The sequence below is a fragment of the Pelophylax lessonae genome (assembly GCF_965119305.1).
Source record: "Pelophylax lessonae genome assembly, chromosome: 6".
Taxonomy (NCBI): Eukaryota; Metazoa; Chordata; class Amphibia; order Anura; family Ranidae; genus Pelophylax; species Pelophylax lessonae.
Genome location: NC_138773.1, coordinates 177,968,819 through 177,989,877, shown reverse-complemented (window position 1 = coordinate 177,989,877; position 21,059 = coordinate 177,968,819). Strand labels below are relative to the sequence as shown.

Sequence of the window (21,059 nt, the reverse complement as noted above, 5' to 3'; positions counted from 1 at the left end):
TAGGGATGCGGCTGCTGGCTTCCCGGCCCGCTCCTCAGCAACCAGCTATATACAGTGAGCATTTTTTAAATTTTGTTTCCCACTTAACCACTTCATTACCGGGCACTTTCACCCCCTTCCTGCCCAGGCCAATTTTCAGCTTTTAGCGCTGTTGCATTTTGAATGGCAATTGCGTGGTCATGCAACACTGTACCTATACCAAATTTAGGTAAATTTTTCCCACAAATAGAGCTTTTGGTGGTATTTGATCACCGCAAGTTTTTCTTTTTTGCTAAAACAAATAAAACAAACTTTTTTTTTTTTCTTCAAACTTTTTGTTTAGGTTATACAATTTTGTAAATGGATACGTTTTTTTCCTGCACTGATGAGGAGGCACTGATAGGTAGCACTGATATGCAGCATTGGTGGGCACTGAAAGGCAGCACTACTGGGCACATAGACTGCATTAATGGGCACTGGTGGGCAGCACTGATGGGGAGGGCACTGGTGGGCAGCACTGACGGGCTCCCTGAGCCCCGATTTCCATCCCTGGTGGCCATGGTGAGCATCCCTGGGGTCATGGGAGGGCATCCCTGGTGGTTCTACTGGCACCCCCCCCAGGGTCTGCACTGGTAATCAATGCTCTGATTACCATTGCAGACCCTCCCCCCTGTCAGGAGAGCCGCAGATCAGCTCTCCGCCTTTCCTAAGTTTGTGCCTGACAGGCACGAGTAGAGATCAACGGCCTATGTGTACTATGTGACCAGCTGTGATTGGACGTGGTAAAGAGCCTACTCCAGTAGGCTCTTTACCGAGATCGGAGATGCAGTGTGTCAGAGTGACATGCCGCATCACCAATCGCGGCTCTGCGCGCCCCCCGGGGGGCTCGCAGAGCGCATTATCCTGCCGAATAATTCATATGACGTCCCCTCAGGATAATGCAACCACCTTCCCCCCGTCATTTGCCTATAGGGTGGGCAGGAAGTGGTTAAAGTACCGCGACGCCTTCGAAGTCTATTATACGCAAAACGCACTCTGCTGCAGGAAAAAGTCCCCGACCCCTTCAAAAAATGCATAGATGTGAACGTGTAACATAGGAAACCATGTTAGATGGACTGTTAAATGGACTGTAGTGTGTTTCTGCAAAATGCACCAAAAAGCACATAGTTGTGAATGAATGTAGTCAATGTGCCCTTCAATTTTTACCTAGAATCCAATATCGGCAAAAGCTATACCCAAGTGATCAGGCTGCATCTGGAAGTCACACTATTTTCCATTTTAGGAGCTTGTTCACACAATGCACAGGAAACGCATGCAAGTTGACATGCATTTAATGTGCTGCACTGTTTTTTTTACATAATGAACTAAATTTTTCGAACAGGCCAAGTCGAGGGTTAAAATCTGATATTGTTGCATAAAAAAGGTCAACATTATTTCTCAATCCACTTGGCCTTGCATTTTTCCTGCATTGATCAGTGAAACGTGTGAAATGAGTCATTATGATTGCATGCGTCTTAGGTTGCCTTTATTCTGTTTTACTACTAGTTCTACTTTTAAAAACCGGAATCTAAAAAAAGCTAAAAAAAAAAGCCTGTGAAGCAGCACTATCCCAAAATTACTGGATTTGAGGGGCATGTGCTGGTTTTTAATTTATTGCGTATATGTGCAATATTTTGTTGTGAAAGCCCTCATGCAAAACATTTCTGTATTTGCCCCTTGGATTCTGAATGAAGGGAAAAAATATGCGATTTTCCTACATTTGACTGGCAATAGTTAGGTTTAAAAAAACAAACAAGACTGATCTTGACCACCCTTTAACATTTAGAAGCATAGGGTGCGCTTTTAAAAGTGAAAATGAAACCTAAACTTTGTACAGGTAACAACCGTAGTTTGTACAGTCCATCAGCTTGCAATGCACATATTCAGTACGATATAGTTGAAAGAATAAAAGCACAATAGACCAAAATGCATATAATAACGTTTTTCCAGTTTTATTTGTCATTTAAGTGGTAAAAGCCATAGGTATCAGCAAGCAGCAGGTTTGTAGACCAGCTAGATGGAAAACAGCACAAGTTCACAAGCAGCAGGCTAAGGAACACTGGAAATATATCCTATTCCATCCTTACGGACCATGTAAAAAAAATACAAAAAACTAACCATGGACAAACATGTCCAAAATAATCAAATACCTGAAAAAACAAAATTAATCTTGGCGATATTTGAAATTTACTGTAGTTACAATACATTTTATAAATGTATTACATTACAGAAACTATTAGAAAAACAAAGGATTAAAGAAAAAATACATAATACTGTCATGGTCATTTTTCCCTTGCTTAACTTCCAGTATAAAAAGGCATTCCAAGTAATCCAGAGGAAAAAAAAAATGGTTAAATGTGCAGACACAGCATAACATTCGGTAAACTGTGGATTTATGAGGCTTAATGTACACACGGCTTTTCAAAAAAGTGTTACAAATGGGAAAGTAGAATTTACTTAGCTCACAGGTCGTGGTCTAAAACGGTTTAAAAAAGGTAGCCAGTATAAAGGAACAGATTGCTCATTACAATAACGCACTGAGACTGAAAGCCTAAAAAGGAGACTTAAACCTGGACATCTACACAAGTGAAGGGTGTATATGCAGAAGCAGTAAAAAGACCACAGAAATGGGATTCTAGTACGTTATTTCAATTAAGACTGAGATCTGTACTTATACCTATAACACTTTTCAAAAGACTAATTTCCAGAACTAATCTTAGGATTTCACAGCAGCCCAGAAAGATCATAATCCAACCAGACTAAATGATTGATATTTAGCACCATTATATAGAGCATGTCCCAATAGTATGACGCTGCAAAGCCATGCATGGTATGTCGGTACACTGCTGAAATAGACAGATAAAATGCCTATATTGTAACACCATTCAGGTAGAGATCACTTTTAGTACAAAACCTATTAAAAGTTTATTTTAAACTTTGCTAAATTTTAGCAGAAGACACCTTATACTTTGAGATGCTGCTAGGTTAAGGACAATTTTAATCGAATGTGTAGCTGTTATTTACACAGGTGGTTTGGCTTTTATGACACTACAAATTGGGTTACATTTTATAAATCCCCATTTGAGGTAGTTCTAATCTCTCATGTACAATTGTGTGTAGGAGCAGGAGATGTGCACAGAAAACATCTGTCTAGGATGTAAAATATACACAAAGGAGGATGCATCTCAGACCATGCACCCTTCACTTTTTCACTAGACTCTGCACACTCTTAGTACTTCAAGGCAGCTCCATAGTAACAATATGGTTTCTCATCCTAGCAGCATTACACTTCCATTTAGGTGGATGTGACAAGCTACAGGGATAAGAAAAATCCATCTGCACCAAGCTGGCTCCTGCACTATGAATCCGAGTCTTCCATGTAGAACATCTCACCACCAACTTTTATTCTTCTGCAGTGCCTCGTGTGCAGTGTGTAAGAAGGAAGCTCCAGTTGTTAGGGTTACAATGTACAACAGCTCTCCTCAAGGTTTCATTAAACAACTATTATAGAAGGTAACCCAGGCTAAAGTATATTCTGAACTTTGGTGCAGAGATCATACTTCATAAAAACGGTTGAAAAACGAGGTAGCAGTTTACTCTATTAGGATGTGCTATGAACAATGGTGCATTTACCTCAAATTGTGCCCTATAGAGCAAATAGTTATAATCTAATTGCTAACAGGAGCAGGTCCTGTTGATCTATATAATGTTTATCTAATTGCTGACAGGAGCAGGTCCTGTTGATCTATAGAAGGTTTATAGGATTAACTGAAATAACCTCTCCAGTAAACAAAGCTTTGCGTATTGCCCTGCACATGCAGAGCGACAAGAAACACATTTAAATTTTTTTGTACCCAACCATGAGAAATTCAGCTAAAGTTGGAGGCCACAGGTTCCAGGTTTTTAATATTCCCACAGGGTGGATGAGTCAACGGATTCTGCATTGGCTTTCAAAACTCCAGCATGATCACCCTTCAGGTAGAGGCCATTAACCTTGATTGCTACCTTATTCGGATCACAGAATTCAAAGAAGAAATCGACAGGGGACGAACTACTGCTGGTAACAGATGTATCACTGCCTACGGTCCAGTATTTTCCTGTGGAGTCTAAAAAAAAAAAAAAAAAAAAAAAAAAAAATCGTTAGAGACGTCTTACAAGAACGCTTACTATGCAATATGAATAGACAGCAGGTAAGGTTTAAAAAGCTACATTGTGAAAATACTCTTAAGCCAGTGAAATAATGGTAGAATTAAATAAATGTATTTATATACAGACCTACACCATGGGAATTACACACTTCAAACCCAATGCAGCAAACAGGAAACAACCCAGCAGACAGGAAACAACCCTACTTCCTGCTCTAGCTTTTCAGCTGCCCATGTCACCTGCTATAGCTTTTCAGCTGCCCATGTCACCTCTATACCTCCAGCATATTCAAGGATCAATTTGTCAGCATCATCACACTGCTTTTTGTTTGCTTAATGTGAACATCGGTGGCACAAGAGATTGCAAAACTGAACCAGAAGCGATGAAGCAATTTTCCTGGTTATGCCACATGGGAGAGAACTACAAATCTACTGACAAGTAAAAAAATTTCAAATTGTCATCAAATTGACACATTTCAACATATGCTCGAATTCTACTTTTTGTTAATGTTGCTTTTAGGTCCTCTTCTCTACATATAGCGCTCTCACATCCAGCAGATTTCCAGATCTCTGGCTTCCTTACCATAACCAATTTCAAGGCTATATATAGCCTTTTAAAGAGGAAGTAAACCCGTTTAAAAAATGTGAAGAAAAAAAAAAACCTGTAAAGACAAAAGGCATAATGAGCTAGTAAGCATCGCATACTAGCTCATTATGAAGTACTTGCCTAAAAACGAAGCCCCCCTCAGTGCCGACAGGACGGCCGTCCTGCTTCCTGGATCTCGTCCTCCGGCCATCTGATTGGCCGGGGGCACGATTACATCACTCCACGACACTGGGATCTGAAGGAATGGCACGGGTGGCCGTTCCTTCAGAGCGCATGCACCGATGACGTCATCGGCTGCATGCACTGTAAATATCTCCTAAACGGTGCAAGTTTAGGAGATATTTATAGCACCTATAGGTAAGCCTTAATGTAGGCTTACCTATAGGAAAATGTAAACAAAAGGGGTTTACAACCTCTTTAAAATAAACTATGGACAAACACAGGGATGCAGAGTTGAAATGCCATCCCTCAACACAGGCCTTTAGTAAAATTTGTGCACGAACCCCAGACAACCTGCACTAAGACCGTAACTGGGTAAAAACTGCAATTCACAATGAATGCAGCCTATCCCAACAATGCTAGATTCTTTAGCAACCAGCAAGTCATCTGTACTCAAGAGCTACTTGCCAACTAAAGAAAATTGACCTGCACAAGGTTGAAACTTCTAATTTTAAGCTTGCCAAGTCTGAGGTCTTGCACAAAAATTGCTACAGTAGACTTTACAAAAACCCTGCTCTTTGCAGCACAATATAAATAAAAAAAAATAAATAAAAAAAAAAGGATAAATAACCATAAAGTGGTTTTAAAGCCTAAACATTTATTTACCTTAATGCATTCCTTGCATTAATTGTAAAAAGGTTTAGGGATCATAGTCTTCCCCCTCCCTTAACTCACCTGAGCCCTTATTCCATCCATTGCTCTGCATCTCTGCAGCTTCTATCCCCTCACAAAGGGGTGTCTCAGGCTTTGCTGGGGCATCAGGAACCATTGGCTCCCAGTGCTGTAAATCAAAACCAACAACAAGGGAGTGGGGCCCAGTCCTGCTGTCTTTTAATGGGTACTATGTCAACTTTTGATCAGGCCCATTTGGGTGATTTCTGTTATTACGATTTAAAAAAAAAGGAGCCAATAAATGGTTTTATATGAGCACAATCCTTGAATATGTTTTTTTGGCACAATCAGTCATTTTCAATATCAATGCCAAAATGTGATGATTCTGCAGGGGTATGCAAACATTTGAGCACAACTAATCTAAGGGCACTCCAGTCTGATCATGTGATTGGTTTCCAGCGCTGGCTTGAGGAGGGACAGCAGAAAACATATGTCCCATAGTATATCTATGACGTCACCGCCTGGGCTCTGCAACAGTCATTTCTGCTTTCTCCTCTCCCCTGAAGCCAGCCGTTGGGGAGGACATGTGACCGGATCGCCATTAGATTAAGTATACACAACCTTCCTTTACAGGGTAGTTGGCATAAGGATTAGAATGGGGGTGGGAAGAGGTTTAAGCCAAGTTATGGACTGACTGGACGGATACATAAACTAAGGGTAGGCCAGACCCCATAAAAAAAAAAAAAAAAAAAAAAAAAAAAAAAAAAAAAACCACACACCACACAAACGAAACACAGCCCGAAAGGTTTCCCATGTACTGTTTGGTTGCCTTGAGGACAAATACCTGGGTCTTGGAGACTCATCTTATGCACTGGGAGAAAATGCTTAAGACAGCCTGTTCCTGTGGGGAATTCAGATTTTGAAAAGCACCTTTCCTTTAATCTTCCTCTTCATTTTTTAGCAAGGCAGCAGCCAAGTGTCAAAAACAGACCAAGGGGGAAAAAAAATAGAGGGGCATTCACGTCAGGGACAGGCACATCAAAGAGCAAACAAATGTCCCCAGACCCACTGGCATTACGCGTGTCTGAGTGCCCTTTTGCCCCATCCTACCTCCTGCTGGCTATCTGCTGTATACAAGTGAGGGGAACCTAGGGGACAACCACAAAAAAAAAAAAAAAAAAAAAAAGAGACCCGAGCTTACCCATAGTCATCGCAAACCAGCGCAGTACAAGACACCACTAGGTGGCACCAAAGCAAAGCAGCTTGTACTGCCTGGATAGGAACAGCACAAGTAAATAAAATTAGATGCAACATGAGGAGAGTTGCAGGCACAGGCAGGGCTGCACACAAACTGCACAACCCCTATTCCAGCTACCTCATGCAGAAAGGGCAGCTATAGGCACGTAGAACAATGTGAATGTAAAAAAACAAAACAAAAAAAAAAAAAAAACACACACATGGTGGCCAGTCTGGAGGGGGGGGGGGGGGGGGGGAAGAGTGAAAAGTCTAAACACTATTGGTGCACCAAAAGGAAAAATTTTGGTGCCAAAACTGACATCTCAGGATGCACTTAGCCAACACAGGAGTTTATATATATATATACATATATACACACACATATATACATACATATATACACACATATATACACACATATATACATACACACACACACATATATATATTTATTACACACACACACACACACACACACACACACACACACACACAATTATTTATAAAAAAAAGTGTGTGTATGTATTATTTTTAATCATCATGAATTAAGATGAATAGGAATTTATTTTGTCAGCCGTTATCAGCACCTTCTGAAGCCATGTTAAAAATCCTGCTTGTTGCATTTTTTTGAGCATATTTGGCAAACCGCACCTTCCATTGAAAACACAGCAACACCACATCAAAAATGCACTCGTGTTGCATTTGATGCATTTCTTGAGTCCTGACCCATGAACAGAAAAAAAAAAAATAAAATAAAAACAAACACGTACAGACACACACCATAAGCAAGGTAAAATTGCGGAAAAAATCATGGGCATTTTCAGCACTTTTTTCCCCCCCTTTCGGTACCACGCTGAAAACCCCATTTGAAATGTTGGTGCAGAACTACTAAATACTACCAAGCAGAACCTTTTCTGCAGAATTAAAGGGCCAGGTCCTTACTTACGAATAGCCAGAAAATTGGAAGAGTTACAATATTTAGGGGGAATGCAGTACCCCTGGCTACACTCACTTTGGAAGAGCAGACCCCTGTAGGGGTCTTCAGGGACTGGGCCACATCTGCATAGATTGCTACTGCCCTGAACCTGTATAGCACGCTGTGGTTGAATCCACATGATGTACAGCAAACTGAGGAGCACCAAAAAAGACCAATCCAGTTCCCAAAGCAACTTTACCAGTCAGCCCTGGCCTTCTTGTCCTCCACTGGGGTCCAGGTACAGTTAACCTAAGCAGCAGGCACACCATCAGATAGAAGTAATTCCAAAATAAACTCCAAAAGGGAGAGGGAATAAAAAAAACCCTACTACATCTAAGGACACTAGCATAAAAATGAGGAAAGTTGACGTGGGGTCCTAACTGCTGTTTTCCAGTGTCCAATTACCTGGAGACAGCTGCATAAAACTCAAGTCCGCCAGTATAAGCCTGTGCCCTTTAACTTTTTTTTTTTTTTTCTACACTAAATAGAAATACATTTTTTTATTTACCCCCTTAGTAACTGCAATCTGGTTTTTAATTTTAAAAAAAAAAAAATTTTTAAAGAACACAAGTATGGTGCATTTCCAGACTGACAAAATTGGGCCACAGTTTTAAAAGATGGGAGACTTCCCATATTGGAGCTCAATTAGAGATCACAAAATCCAGACTTCCTTCTAAAGAAACTGGCTATTGAAACAGGTCAGGAAACTGTTCAGATTAGAACAGTCATTTAGAATAGTTCTCGACGGTAGACATCTGCATGAAACAGAGATTTGGAGACATCTGTTAGGCTACAAATGGCACCATGCTTTATGAAAGTTGGTTTAAAGCATTTTTTTTTTTGGGGGGGGGTTAACAAAGATCCTGTTCCCTTAAAGCAGTGCTTGTGCTGTGTATTTGGCCCCCTGCATTACCTAAAAACCTGGCTGATCGCGCCTCATTCTGCCCTCCCCCCCGTAAACTGACCATGGTGTATCATGGCTGCTGAGCCCTGACACCGTGATCAGTTTACATGTACCTGTAATCTGCAGCTCTCCACTCCTGATGCTGAAATAGCTCTTAATGGGTTGTATAATCCTATTTGTTTTCTAAGCCTGTGTGCTTAGGTCTAGGTTTTGTTACAAAAAAAAAAAAAAAAAAAAAAAAATGCTATATACACATACATACATACATACACACACACACACACACACACACACACACACACACACACATAGTATACATATACACACACACACACACACACGTGGCCGGCCGGCTGGCTCTCTCCTCCCGAGTGACGCCAGCAGGGGAATCTTGGCCCTGCCCCCTGCAGCTGTCAGATAGGGAGATGAGAGAGTCGGCCGGTCACGTGATCGCTGAGCAGCACACTGAAATCAGGTATCTAAAGCAATTTTTTTAACAAACAGACAGAGGCACACAGGCTTAGGAAACAGAGGATAATACACCTAAAACTAAGGATAATACACCTAAAACTAAAGTAGTTAAAGCGGAGTTCCACCCAAAAGTGGAACTTCCGCTTTAGGTATTCTAACCCCCTGACATGCCACATTTGGCATGTCATTTTTTTGGGGGGAGCGGGTACCTAGTTTTGACAGGTACCCACTCCCACTTCTGCTCGGAGCGCCGCGGCGCCCTGAACGGAAGTTCTCCTCTCCCCCTTCCTCCCTGCAATCTTCTGGGACATGTCAGAGGTCCCAGAAGATTGCCGGCCAATCAAGATGCGCAGCACGACTCACGCATGCGCAGTGGGTACCCGGCTGTGAAGCCGCAAACTGTCACAGCTGGGTGCCCACAGCAGTGATGCCGGCGCCGAGGGAGAGGATCGAGGCTTCGGGCGGCTGCATCGCTGGACAGGTGAGTGAAATGGCTGGAACTCAGCTTTAAGCCACTTTGCATGACTTTGTATTTGTTAAAATTCGAAATAAAGTAATTGTTTGCCAATTTGTATATCATGTGGATTAAAGTCTCATGTCTCACAATATCAGAAGCCTTTGCGTTGACTTGGGGAAGTAGGTACACCCAATCGTTGTGAATATATGGCAACCAAATAACTGTATATTAAAAGTTTCATATCCAACAACATTTTACTTTCAAAAAGACAACTATTAAAGATGTACCAGTATTTCAATGCAAAAAGGGCACTAGCATTTATGGCCATGTTTGGAAATTATTCCTTCATTCCTTGTTAAAAACTAAAGTTGACAATTTTTAATTTTATAGGACTTACCTTTGAGGTTGTATGCCCCATCATTAAATTCCAGTTGAAAGACATCATAAATTGAGCGGTTAGAATCGAGGGTCCCAGTCATTTTACGACAGCCTATGAATCCATGTTCTCCCCTTAGGACAATTAGTGGACGGTTGATAAGTTTCATCAAGAAATGCTCTGTCTCTACTACAAGAAAAAAATAAAAATAAAAAAAAAGAAAATTTTAAAAATGGTAGTCGACACATATACATATATATATATATATATATATATATATATATATATATATATATATATATACACCAAATGCTGCTACATTCAAATATCCTTTACAATACATGTTCTACCTAAGGGGGCCCAGGACCATCTAGTCAGATTATATTGTGGATATAGGTGAACTGCATAGAGTTACAGCAACTGCCACATCTTATTTTCATGTGGACAATGGCAGAGACCTACCTGAAATCGTTTCTTGTATACAGGTTTTAAAATTCATTTTAGGCTTAAGGTTTACCTAAAGCCCCCAAACATTTTCTGAAAGCAGCCACCCTAGAGAGTAAATTGTGTTTAATTTAAAGAGAAACTTCAACTCTTCACTAGAACTGAATAGAACGCAATCCCAGCATAGATCATACCCTAGTACCATGTTGCTCAGTTGTCTGCAGATCCCAATATTCTGGGTTTAATTGTGGCTTTAGATTATGTAAAACTCTGCATATCCTGCTGATAGACTGTCCTTTCAAAGCCCCTTCCTGCAGTAGCTAGAGTCTAAAGGCCCGTACACACGATACAATCTGAAGGGAAAATTTGTCCGACGACCGATCTGCCGATTTTCAGATTGTTAGTATGGTGCTTGCGACAGCCGACTCCGACTTTTCGGCCGAAAAAATCCTGATGTGCAGGCTATAAAATTTTTGTCGTCCGTAATACAACGTCCGATTTTCGTCTCATTAGTACAGATGGACGGAAAAAAAAAAATCTAAGAGCGAGACTAGGCATGCTCAGAGACGAAAGAACACATACAAAGCAATCCAACACCTGACATCACTTCTGAAGTAGAATTCTGTCGTACGGGAAAATTCGTATGAAAATAACCTCTTCACTTTCCACATCAGACTAGCATGCCACAAAAAACGGACGACAGATCGTTCGATAATCTTATCGTGTGTACGGGGCTTTACACACCTCTCTGTAGTCTTTCAGACTCTGAAAACGATGTAACTTCCTTCACAGCTCTGGATGGTGGGTGGGATTGAATACAAGCCAATTAGCATTTAGTGCAACTCAGTCACCTACAGAAAGTCCAAACCTCCCAAAGCCCGCCTCATAGATCACATTTAAATAGGAAATGCCTTCATAAAACATCCTGTCCCGAAAGCTAGCTGTGCAGAATTGAATGGATCACAATTAGAATTCAATCCTGCCCTATTAAATATGCTGACCACAGAACAGAGTCCCACCCCTTAGATATACATATGAAGGAAATACCTTCATAATAACCTCCAATAGCCCTTCCTCTAGTGTTCAAGTAAGCCCTTGTCTTTGGTGTGCTGCAAGACAGGAATGACACATTTACATGTTTTTACCACCTGCATGAAGGCCCAGCAACACCCACAGTAACCCTACGACCCACCCACATTACCTCCCAGAACTGGTACAAGTGACTTCAATAGCCCACCTTGAAACTACAGAGGCTCAAAGGATCATGGGAGATATAGTTATGGGAGATATAGTTTTAGGACTGGAAAAGGAAGGAAACCTGAAGTCTGAGAACTTTGAGATTCAGCCAGGAGGAGGAGGGACATCAGACCCAGAAACTTGCTGTATACAGGTAAGTTATCCAAAAACTGACAGTGAGGTTGTGATTAACATGAACAATGCATTTGTTTTGGGGAGAAAAACTTCTTTAAACTACGGTACTTCAACGCCAGAAGGTTTAACCCCCTTAATAACCAGGCCATTTTTTGCGAAACGGCACTGCGTTGCGTTAACTGACAATTGGTTGTGCGACGCTGTACTAAAATAAAATGGATGTTTTTTCAGCTTAGCTGAAACACAAGATCACTGTTCCTCTGACAGAACAGCAGTCTGCCTTGTTTACATAGGCAGACGGCCGTTCTGTCATTCTGCACGATTGCAGGTAGCCATCACGGCCGCTGGACCCGCTGATTGGCTCCCGCTGTATCCAATTATAGCAGGAGCGGAGCTCCGGTGGCGCGCCCCTGAGAACCCCTGCACAAAATCACGTGCCTATAAGTGTTTTTGCATGGCTGGGCCACCCTGCCACAGTATATGTGGGGTGGGCAGTCCAGAAGTGGTAAAAAGTTACATTTTAGAGCTCGTAAATGAAATAAAATTACCCAATTTTTTTGGTAAAAATAAAGATGAGGTTGCACCAATAGATAGCAAACAAATTGCATACACCCATTAAACCGCATAAAACTACCCTATTTTTTCCACAGACAAAGCTTTAAAAACCCTACAGGTCATCCATTTAAAGTTACCCAGGAGCTCTGGAACAATAGTTATTGCTCTCACCCTGGCGTGCCTGCTCTCCTTGGATACAGACACCAAGCCCGAACTTCCGGAACTCGCCGCTGACAGCAGAGCGGAGCGAATGTGGCGAGAAGGGCTCAGTTGTCCCTATCCTCGTGCCATGTGTTTATGGCTATGTCATTACATTTGAAATGTAAGCAGGATTATTAAAGGGGGGAGTGGGATTGCAGTGTTTTTTCTATCAATAAACATATCAAAATAATATTACACTATTACCTCCTTCACACGGAGCGGACCGTATTTCGATCAGCTCCGGCACTTTTTTTTTTTTTTTTTTTTTAACGGACACGGATGACACTTGTGTCATCCGGTCCTTATGTCCGCATATCATCCCATTCGTTTGCGGATGATATACAGACATAATGTATGTTTATGGGATTGCGGATGACACCGCTAACATCCGATTTTGCGTCCTTTCCGTTTTTTAAAACGGAAGAAAAATAAGGTTCTGTTCCAAAAAAAAACGGAACAGAACTGAAAGGACGCAAATCAAATGTCAGCGGATGGTCATCCACTGACTTTCGCAATCCCATTGACATGCATTATGTTCGTATATCACCCGCAAACAGATGGGGTGATATATGGACATACGGAAAGAAGGCCTTAGTCCCCCGTTTTCCCTTTTCTCCAACCAATGATCTCTATACATCTATGAGGAATATCTGAGCCATGATGGTGGCGTATCATTAAGCCCAAGTAAGATATCTGGCTCGTGGAGTTCCATACATTGAATGGTGCAGTGGAGATAACGTGTAATACATACAAGGTGTTTTTTGCAACATTATCTGGTGAGTGCCCATTGCCTATGGGGGGGGGGGGGGGGGACACAAGCAGTGTGGTGGAGGAAGTCATAATCTACTTGAATAGCGGTTCTAAACACCTGGAAGTCACAATCTACCTGAAAAGCAGCTCCAAACACTGGGAATAACACCAATTTGATATATTGAGAGACTGTGTGACGAACTTTATACATAGGTTTATTGTGCTATTATATATGGACATATACTAGTGTGACATACTTTATGCATAGTGCACTTGTTTTCTTTTCAGGCCCGACTGGGGGAGTGGTATAATGTGTTTAGGGACACATTAGCGCTGCTGAGTGTTATTGGTACAGGTGTGTTCTGTCAGGACACTGGTGTGTTAATGACACTTTGTTGCATGTTCGAGGTATTACAGCAGCAGCTCAACATTAGGATGTGGTTTTAAAATATAGTGTTGGTTTTAACCAGTCGTGGGTCACAAACGGTTTTGAGCGCTGGGTGAGTGTTTGCAAGTTTGTCAACAGCAACCACCTTTACATATATATTATTTATAAACTGCAGGAAACCGGAATAAGGTACAACATCTGTGATGCCCCAGGCAAAACAAAAAAAATAATCTAAAATTAAAACACAAGCAGCACTCCTCACACCGTGAAAGTTATGGATACATGAAGACTATGAGAATATAGATTTAATTAAAAGCCAAAAGCCTCACCGGGAGAATCCACAGATGCTGCCAACTGTCCATTCTTCTTAGCCGTCACATATTTTCCATTTGCTGCTCTTAAAGTTATCCGTCGATCACACCAATCAATGTCAAAGTAACACTGGTCATTTCTGTTCAGAGCAAAAATACATACATTAGTATATTCTAGAGCTACATACAGTCATCAGTAACCCAGAACAGAATTGTATAGGATTTTTTTTTTTTTTTTAAGCTGACCAAAACTGTTTATTTTTAGCATATCTGGCCAACAGTTCCTTCTTTCTGTAATGAAAACTACACCACTGTTCATGTGACTAGAGAAAGAATAACTGAAAAGGTTCAAGTATTTCAGTCCTTGTATGCGTTAGTAACCACTTAGATCTCCGAAAGATTTTAGAGATATAGCACTGTGGTAAATTTTACTGACAATTGCGTGGTAATGCGACCCTCTACCCAAACATGGTATTTTTGTACTTACCGTAAAATCAATATTTGAGTTTGATGGACATAGTCCTTTATAAATCATAACTAGTGGGTTATACAGTATGACTAGGCAAAACAAGAACACCTGGCAACACCCATGGGCCATCCTCAGCTGGTATATAACCCGCCCCCCCCCCCCCCCGCTCTAGGTTATCAGCTTTAGAAGTATCAGAACTCCATAGAGGGCTAGGTGCTGTGTCCATCGAACTCAGAGAAATGGATCTTACACCGAGTACAAAAATCCCCATTTTCTTTCGTTCGACAGACATTGCTCCATAAATCAGAACTAGTGGGACGTCCAAAAGCAGTGCCAAAAGGAAAAAGGAAAATGAGGGGTGTGGAAAAATCAGCCAAGGCTAAAACAGAGCCCTTAACAAGGACACAGGAGCCCTGATGGGGTCAAAGCAGCCCAGTCAAAAAAAAAAAAAAAAAAAAAAAAAAAAAAACACCCACACACCCCTCAAGAGGGAGCAGCCCTCTTAAACAGCAGCCTGCAAAACTTGCAGCCAAAAGGAAGCATCCACAGATGCCAAAGTATCTACCTTATAGACTTTTGTAAAGGTATGCACAGACGACCAAGTGGCTACCCTGCAAACCTGCGATATTGAAGCCTGATGACCCAAGAAGCACTACTCAAGAGTAGGCAGGGAAAAGTGGAACCTCGGCTTTAATGGAATAGGCCTGAGTCACCGTCTGGAGATGGCAGCCAAAGAAGTAGCCAGCCCTTTTCTTGGTCCGTCCGTAACCACAAAAAGCGAGTCTGATCTCCGAAAAGTAGCTGCCAGATACACCCGAATCGCAAGAACCACATCCAAAAAGGTATGCAAGGCAAATTCCTTGGGATGAGCCGGTTCGGGACACAAGGAAGGCAACACAATGTCCTCATTCAAATGGGAGTCAGACAACTTTGGGCAGGAATGATGGACAGGGACGAAAACCCCCTTTATCCCTATGGACTGCTAAATAGGGAGTGCAACACGATAATGCCGCCAATTCCGATACCCTGCGGGCCGAGGAAATAGCCACCAAGAATGTCACCTTCTGGGAAAATGTAGGCAAGGGAATCTCCCGAATATACTCAAATGGAGGTTTCTGGAGAACCAAAAGTACTTTATTTAAATCCCATGGTGGCAAAAGCGACCGCATGGGTAGAGCCCCATGTCAAACCCCCTGAATGAAGGTTGGCTGAAAGATTGCCAAGGCAGACACCTGGCCCTTGATGGTACACAAGGTCAACCTCTGATCAATGCCCTGTTGAAGAAAGGTTAAGATCCGAGCCCCAGAAAAGGATCGAGGATGAGCGCCAATCGACTCACACCAAGAAATGTACGCTTTCCTCGTACGATGGTATATCTTGCTGGAAGAAGACTTCCTCGCCTTCCCTATAGTAGGGATCAATGACCAGGCAGACCTCTATCCCTCAGTACCTGGCTTTCAATAGCAAAGCCATTAAAACCAGTGACTAAACCAGGATGGTAGATCAGCCCTTGGGACAACTGGTCTTCTCTGAGAGGAAGCCCCCAAGGGACGTTTACAACCACCAGGATGATTGGAAGATCCTCACTCTATTCCTCACAGGAACTGCGGAAGTAGCCTTAGCCAAGAAGGATACTGACCTTACCGTGGCTCTTAGACACCCGCGGCATCTGTCAGAGGACCCCGTGACCTCATCACAAACTTCGGTATCCTCCTTTGGAGCTGAACCTGCTAAAAAGGAGCCACATAGAAGACTGTGCAAACAGAACTGTCTTGAAGGTGGATACCACCAAACTCGGAACATGTATGCAAAATAGGAGAGAGAACCATTGTGTGACAGCATTCAGTGAAATATGTAGCCTGTGTTCTGTTTTGGGGGGGGGGGGGGAACCACTGGATTTAGATTATCCAGCCAGTCGCCCAGCCGGCAGTTGGTTGTAGAGCTCTTAGAAAAGATGTAACGAAGGCGAAAATTGTTAGGACTATAGATCCCAGCCAGGAGCCTAGGACCTTACTCCTGACTAGACAGTTTAAAACCGATTACCTAGAGCAGAGAGAGGGGGGGGGGTGTATACCAGCTGACAGCCCATGGGCGTAGCCAAGTGTTTTTTGTTCTGCTTAGTCCTACTCCTGGGATGAAGCAATATAACCCACTAGTTATGATTTTTGGAGCTCTGTGTCCGAACAAAAGAGGAAAAAAAAATAAAATAAAAAATTGGTCTTGTCTTTTCCCCTCCCACAAAGCTTTCTTTTAGTGGTATGTTATCACCACCCCCTTTATTTTTTGCTCTATAAAAACAAAAGACTGAATTTTGAAAAAAAAAAAAAAAAAAATATATACATGCATATATTTTTACTTTCTGCTATAAAATCAATTTTTACTTTAATAAAATGCATTTATTTTTTTTGTAAAGAAAAAAAAAAAAAAAAAAATCATATATTTAGGCCAACATGTATTCTACCACATGGTATATGGTTTGCGGAAAAGCATCTACAAACTAGAAAACGTACAATTTCTGGGGAAATTGTGTGAAGTGTTCTTGCCGCCTTTGGTAGTCTCTAGGTGGAGTGAGCAGAGTGGCAGCAGTTTGTGTGGCGTGGGTGGGGGTGGTGTTTGTGGGTGAGTTAAGAAATTTTGGCAGTTGGAAACAAATGGTCTAGTTTTAAAGCGGTTGTAAACTCAAAAAAAAAAAAAAATAAAAAAAAAAAACCTGCAAGACAAAGGCATAATGCGCGCGGGAGTGATTTTTCCGGCAAGCTCCCGGCAACTTAATTGAAGGTCCCCCGGACCTTCAGAGCGCATGCGCCGCTCGCACGAGCGGCTGCATGCACTGTAAATATCTCCTAAACCGTGCCGGTTTAAGAGATATTATTTGTACCTACAGGTAAGCCTTATTATAGGCTTACCTGTAGGTAAAAGTGTCAAAAAGCGGGATACTACCGCTTTAAACATTCCACCATGTTTTTTTATGGGGCAACTTACCAAAGTTGGAGGTGCCCATCTTCATACGGCTCTAGTGTAAAAGCTCTAAATCTCACAGCTTAGAGACTTATACCCTAGAAATCACAAGACCCCGGCCGACATTTTGGTTTGGTTGGAAACAAACAGTCATAGTGTAAACTATTAGGGCTATGGCTTAGATGTGGACATGTTAAATGGCAGCAGGGATAGGCGAACGTTTTGATGTAACATTTGTTTAGGTGGCCTTAAAAATGAGAGAGTGGCAGCAGTTTAGAAATTGTGGCAAGATTTCTTCGCTCACCCTCCATTTTCAGGCCCCACTCTAGTTTTGAACATTTTATTCCCATGGGGCCAATTTTGCCACAAAAAACAATGATCTTTTGCAAACAATTCAGCTAAACCTTCCAAAAAGTACTAGCAACGCGATCAAGAATGATCCGCTTGTTTCGGTATATTACTTGTCTATGTACTGTAAAAACTGTGGGAGGAGTTAGGGTGCCAAATTTTCCCATAGGCTTGCACTATAATAATAATATTATATATGTGAAAGAATAGCAAGTGTACTTGCCATAGGCAAGAACACTTAACTATGGAATATATACAGGATTTTTAATTTTTTACTAGTAATGGCAGTGATCAACAAATTCTAGTGGGACTGCGATATTGCAACAAATTCTAGTGGGACTGCGATATTGCAATGGACATTCGGACACTGACTCTTTTTGGAAACCAGTAACCCTAATAAAATGGTCAGTGCTAAAAATATGCACCATCATTGTACTGACACTTGCTGGGAAGGGGTTAATTATCCATGGCAATTAAAGGGTTAAATATGTGCCTAGCCAGTGTGTACACTTTGTGTTATGCTTTTAACTAGGTGAAGGGTAATATTTTATTCCCCGCTTTGCAGGCAGGGCTCTGTTGTGTGTGAACTAACGATGATTGCCAGGTGTCGGTGGTAATCCATTGGTCGATATACTTCATGATGAAAAAAAAGAAAAAAAGTGATATGGGATATTTTTTTTTCTAAACTTATTTAAAAACAATAAAAGATCATTCAAATGAAAAAAAAAAAAAAAAAAAATTTCATGGGATGAGAATGGTGGCACAGAATCTTTAGCGTGGTAAAGTGCAGCTTTACAATTCTTAGATGTGATGGCTGCATATGAGGGGTAGGAAGCACACAGCAATAAACACATACTTCCCAAAGGCTAAAACTTAGCCAACCAGGTAAAAAACAGGAGCTCAGAGCTTCCTAAAAGGAAGTTACCAAGGAACAACAACCAACCGCAACCGATCTGCGTACCAAGACCGGTAAAGCTAGTCTGGGGCCACTAGGATGGGCGTAATTCCTTCTACCTTGAGCCTACGCAGGAGTCTTGGCAAAAGAAGTTGAAGAGGAAAGCCTTATTTCAGACGACATTGGCCCCAAAGGAGCCACCAGTGCCTCCATGGCGATGGCCAGAGGATCCCAAGACTGTGCCACAAACCCAAACACCTTCCTATGTAGAAGAAAGGCCAACAGGACTAACTCGGGAGTTCCCCACCAGACACAACTAATGAAACACCTCAGAGCAGATGGCCAGTATATTGATTGGTAAGTCTGGATTCTTCCAGAAACCAGACCCCCCCTGAACACAATCCGTGTCAAAAACATGCCACCCCACCCAGACAGGCTAGCATCCATGGTGACCACCGTCCAGTACAGGGAGGGGGAAGGAAGATTCACCCTGTCAAAGTGGCAGAGAGCAAAGCCACCAAAGCAGAGACCTTCTCGCAGGGCTGTGGAGTCGGAGGAAATTTTGGGTACCTGGAGTCAGCAAAAAATGCACCGACTCCTACTAAATTTAAAAAAAAAAAAGCAAGTTTAAATGTCCCAATTCACAAAAAGTTATAATTAATGACTTCATATAAAGGAAACTTCTAATTGAGGAGGCCAAATGTAAAAAGAACTACAGAAAGTTCTGAAAGGACGTTTTGTCTTCCTTAAAATGGATGCATGCATACGTCAAGAGTCAATTATTTTGCTATTAATGTTAGATTTGTGGATGAAAACAACAAAACAATAACACGAACCCTCGGATTAAAGGACACTCAGGCACATCACACCAGCGATTACCTTCAGAAGTTAGTGGAGGGTGTTCTAGAAGATTTTGAAATTACAAAGGAACAGATTTTATGTGTTGTGACAGATAACGCTTCTAACATGTTGAGCACAATTGAGAAGATGAACGCAGATGAAGAAGGTAACAAACAATAGAGTTAGAGGAAGACAGCTCTGCAAGTATTGGAGAAAGTTTAGAAACTGAAGAGAATGCCGACATTTTTTTTAGACAACTTTGTTGAAGAAGCATTGAAGCTTGCTACTATTCATCATATGCGATGTGCTGTTCATACACTGAAACTTGCCATAAGAGATGGATTAAAAGATCGCCATGCAGCTACACTAATTGGCAAATTACGACAAGTAACTGTTGCAGCCAGGGCCCCCGAAAACAGATGCAATTTTGAAAAGACATGCAAGAAAAGGAGCCATTTTGGATCAAACAACTCGCTGGGGAAGCACTTATTTAATGGTGAAGCGTTTGCTTGAACTTAAAGACTTCATAGAAGACATGGACAATGAAAATCTTGCATTAACTGAAAGCCAGTGGACACAAACAAAAGATCTGAAGAACCTTCTTTCTCACCCCTTCACTGTCACCAAGAGGTTGCAATGCGACGATCTAACCCCGGGTAAATTCCTCTTGGAATGGAAGAGCCTGTTATATCGCCTGAACAAAAATGGAGTGTTAATAGCTGAGGGCATTGCATCTTCAATGATGAAAAGAGTCTTTTGCTGGAAAATGAAATCTTGTTAGCGGCCATTTATGTCGACCCAATGAACCGACTTTTGTTGAACAGTGAACAGACTGCTACTGGGAAAAAGGCCCTCTATGATGTAGCAGTTCGCATGAAGGGATTACGACCTGAAATACCTCCACAGGATGAAGTTCTTTTAAGCAATAGTGGTAACTCAGGATCATCTTCTTCAAACGAAGAATTAGACTTTGATTTCTTCTTAGACAAAATGGAAGTTGCTAAAGGAAAGCGACGTCGCATAAGCGTTACAGAACCAGTAAATGTCCAAATAAAAAAAATTCCAACAGGAGTTTTATAAAGCACTAAAACGTTGAAAAGTATGATCGCTCATCAAAACTTACTGTTGAAGAAGCCATCCTTTTTTATCCAGAGATAGTTAGTGATGTGGCCAGAATAGTTACTGCAATGCCACCCACCCAAGTCAGTGTCGAAAGATTATTTTCAGCCCTAAAAATAATAAAGTCTGACTTAAGAGCCTCTATGAAAGGATCTGGCAGAGGCAATTCTCTTCCTTGGAACTCTACATTGAATTGATTTGTATTTGCTAAACCTATAACATTTCAAGATTAATATAAACCATTTCTAGGTTTTACAGATTTTGTTTTTGGATCATATAGATAAGCTTTGTTTTTAGTTCTAAAACAACCAAATAATGTGGTTTGTATTTTTGAACTGGTAAAGTTCCTGTTCCTGATGTTTATGCCTGCTGCTACTATCCAGCCACTT

The 21,059-nt window shown here is 41.5% G+C and overlaps 1 protein-coding gene across 1 annotated transcript in view; it reads right to left on the bottom strand.

The window, feature by feature from the left end:
* Nucleotides 1-2,942: 2,942 nt before the first annotated feature.
* Nucleotides 2,943-21,059, bottom strand: part of FSCN1 (fascin actin-bundling protein 1) — a 53,211-nt gene continuing 35,094 nt past the window's right edge. The window contains exons 3-5 of the mRNA XM_082260928.1: nucleotides 14,060-14,181; nucleotides 10,043-10,210; nucleotides 2,943-4,124 (exon numbers count right to left, since the gene is read on the bottom strand). Of these exons, the coding sequence (XP_082117054.1) occupies nucleotides 3,922-4,124; nucleotides 10,043-10,210; nucleotides 14,060-14,181 (493 nt within the window). The 3' untranslated portion in view covers nucleotides 2,943-3,921. The remainder of the gene's footprint in view (nucleotides 4,125-10,042; nucleotides 10,211-14,059; nucleotides 14,182-21,059) is intronic.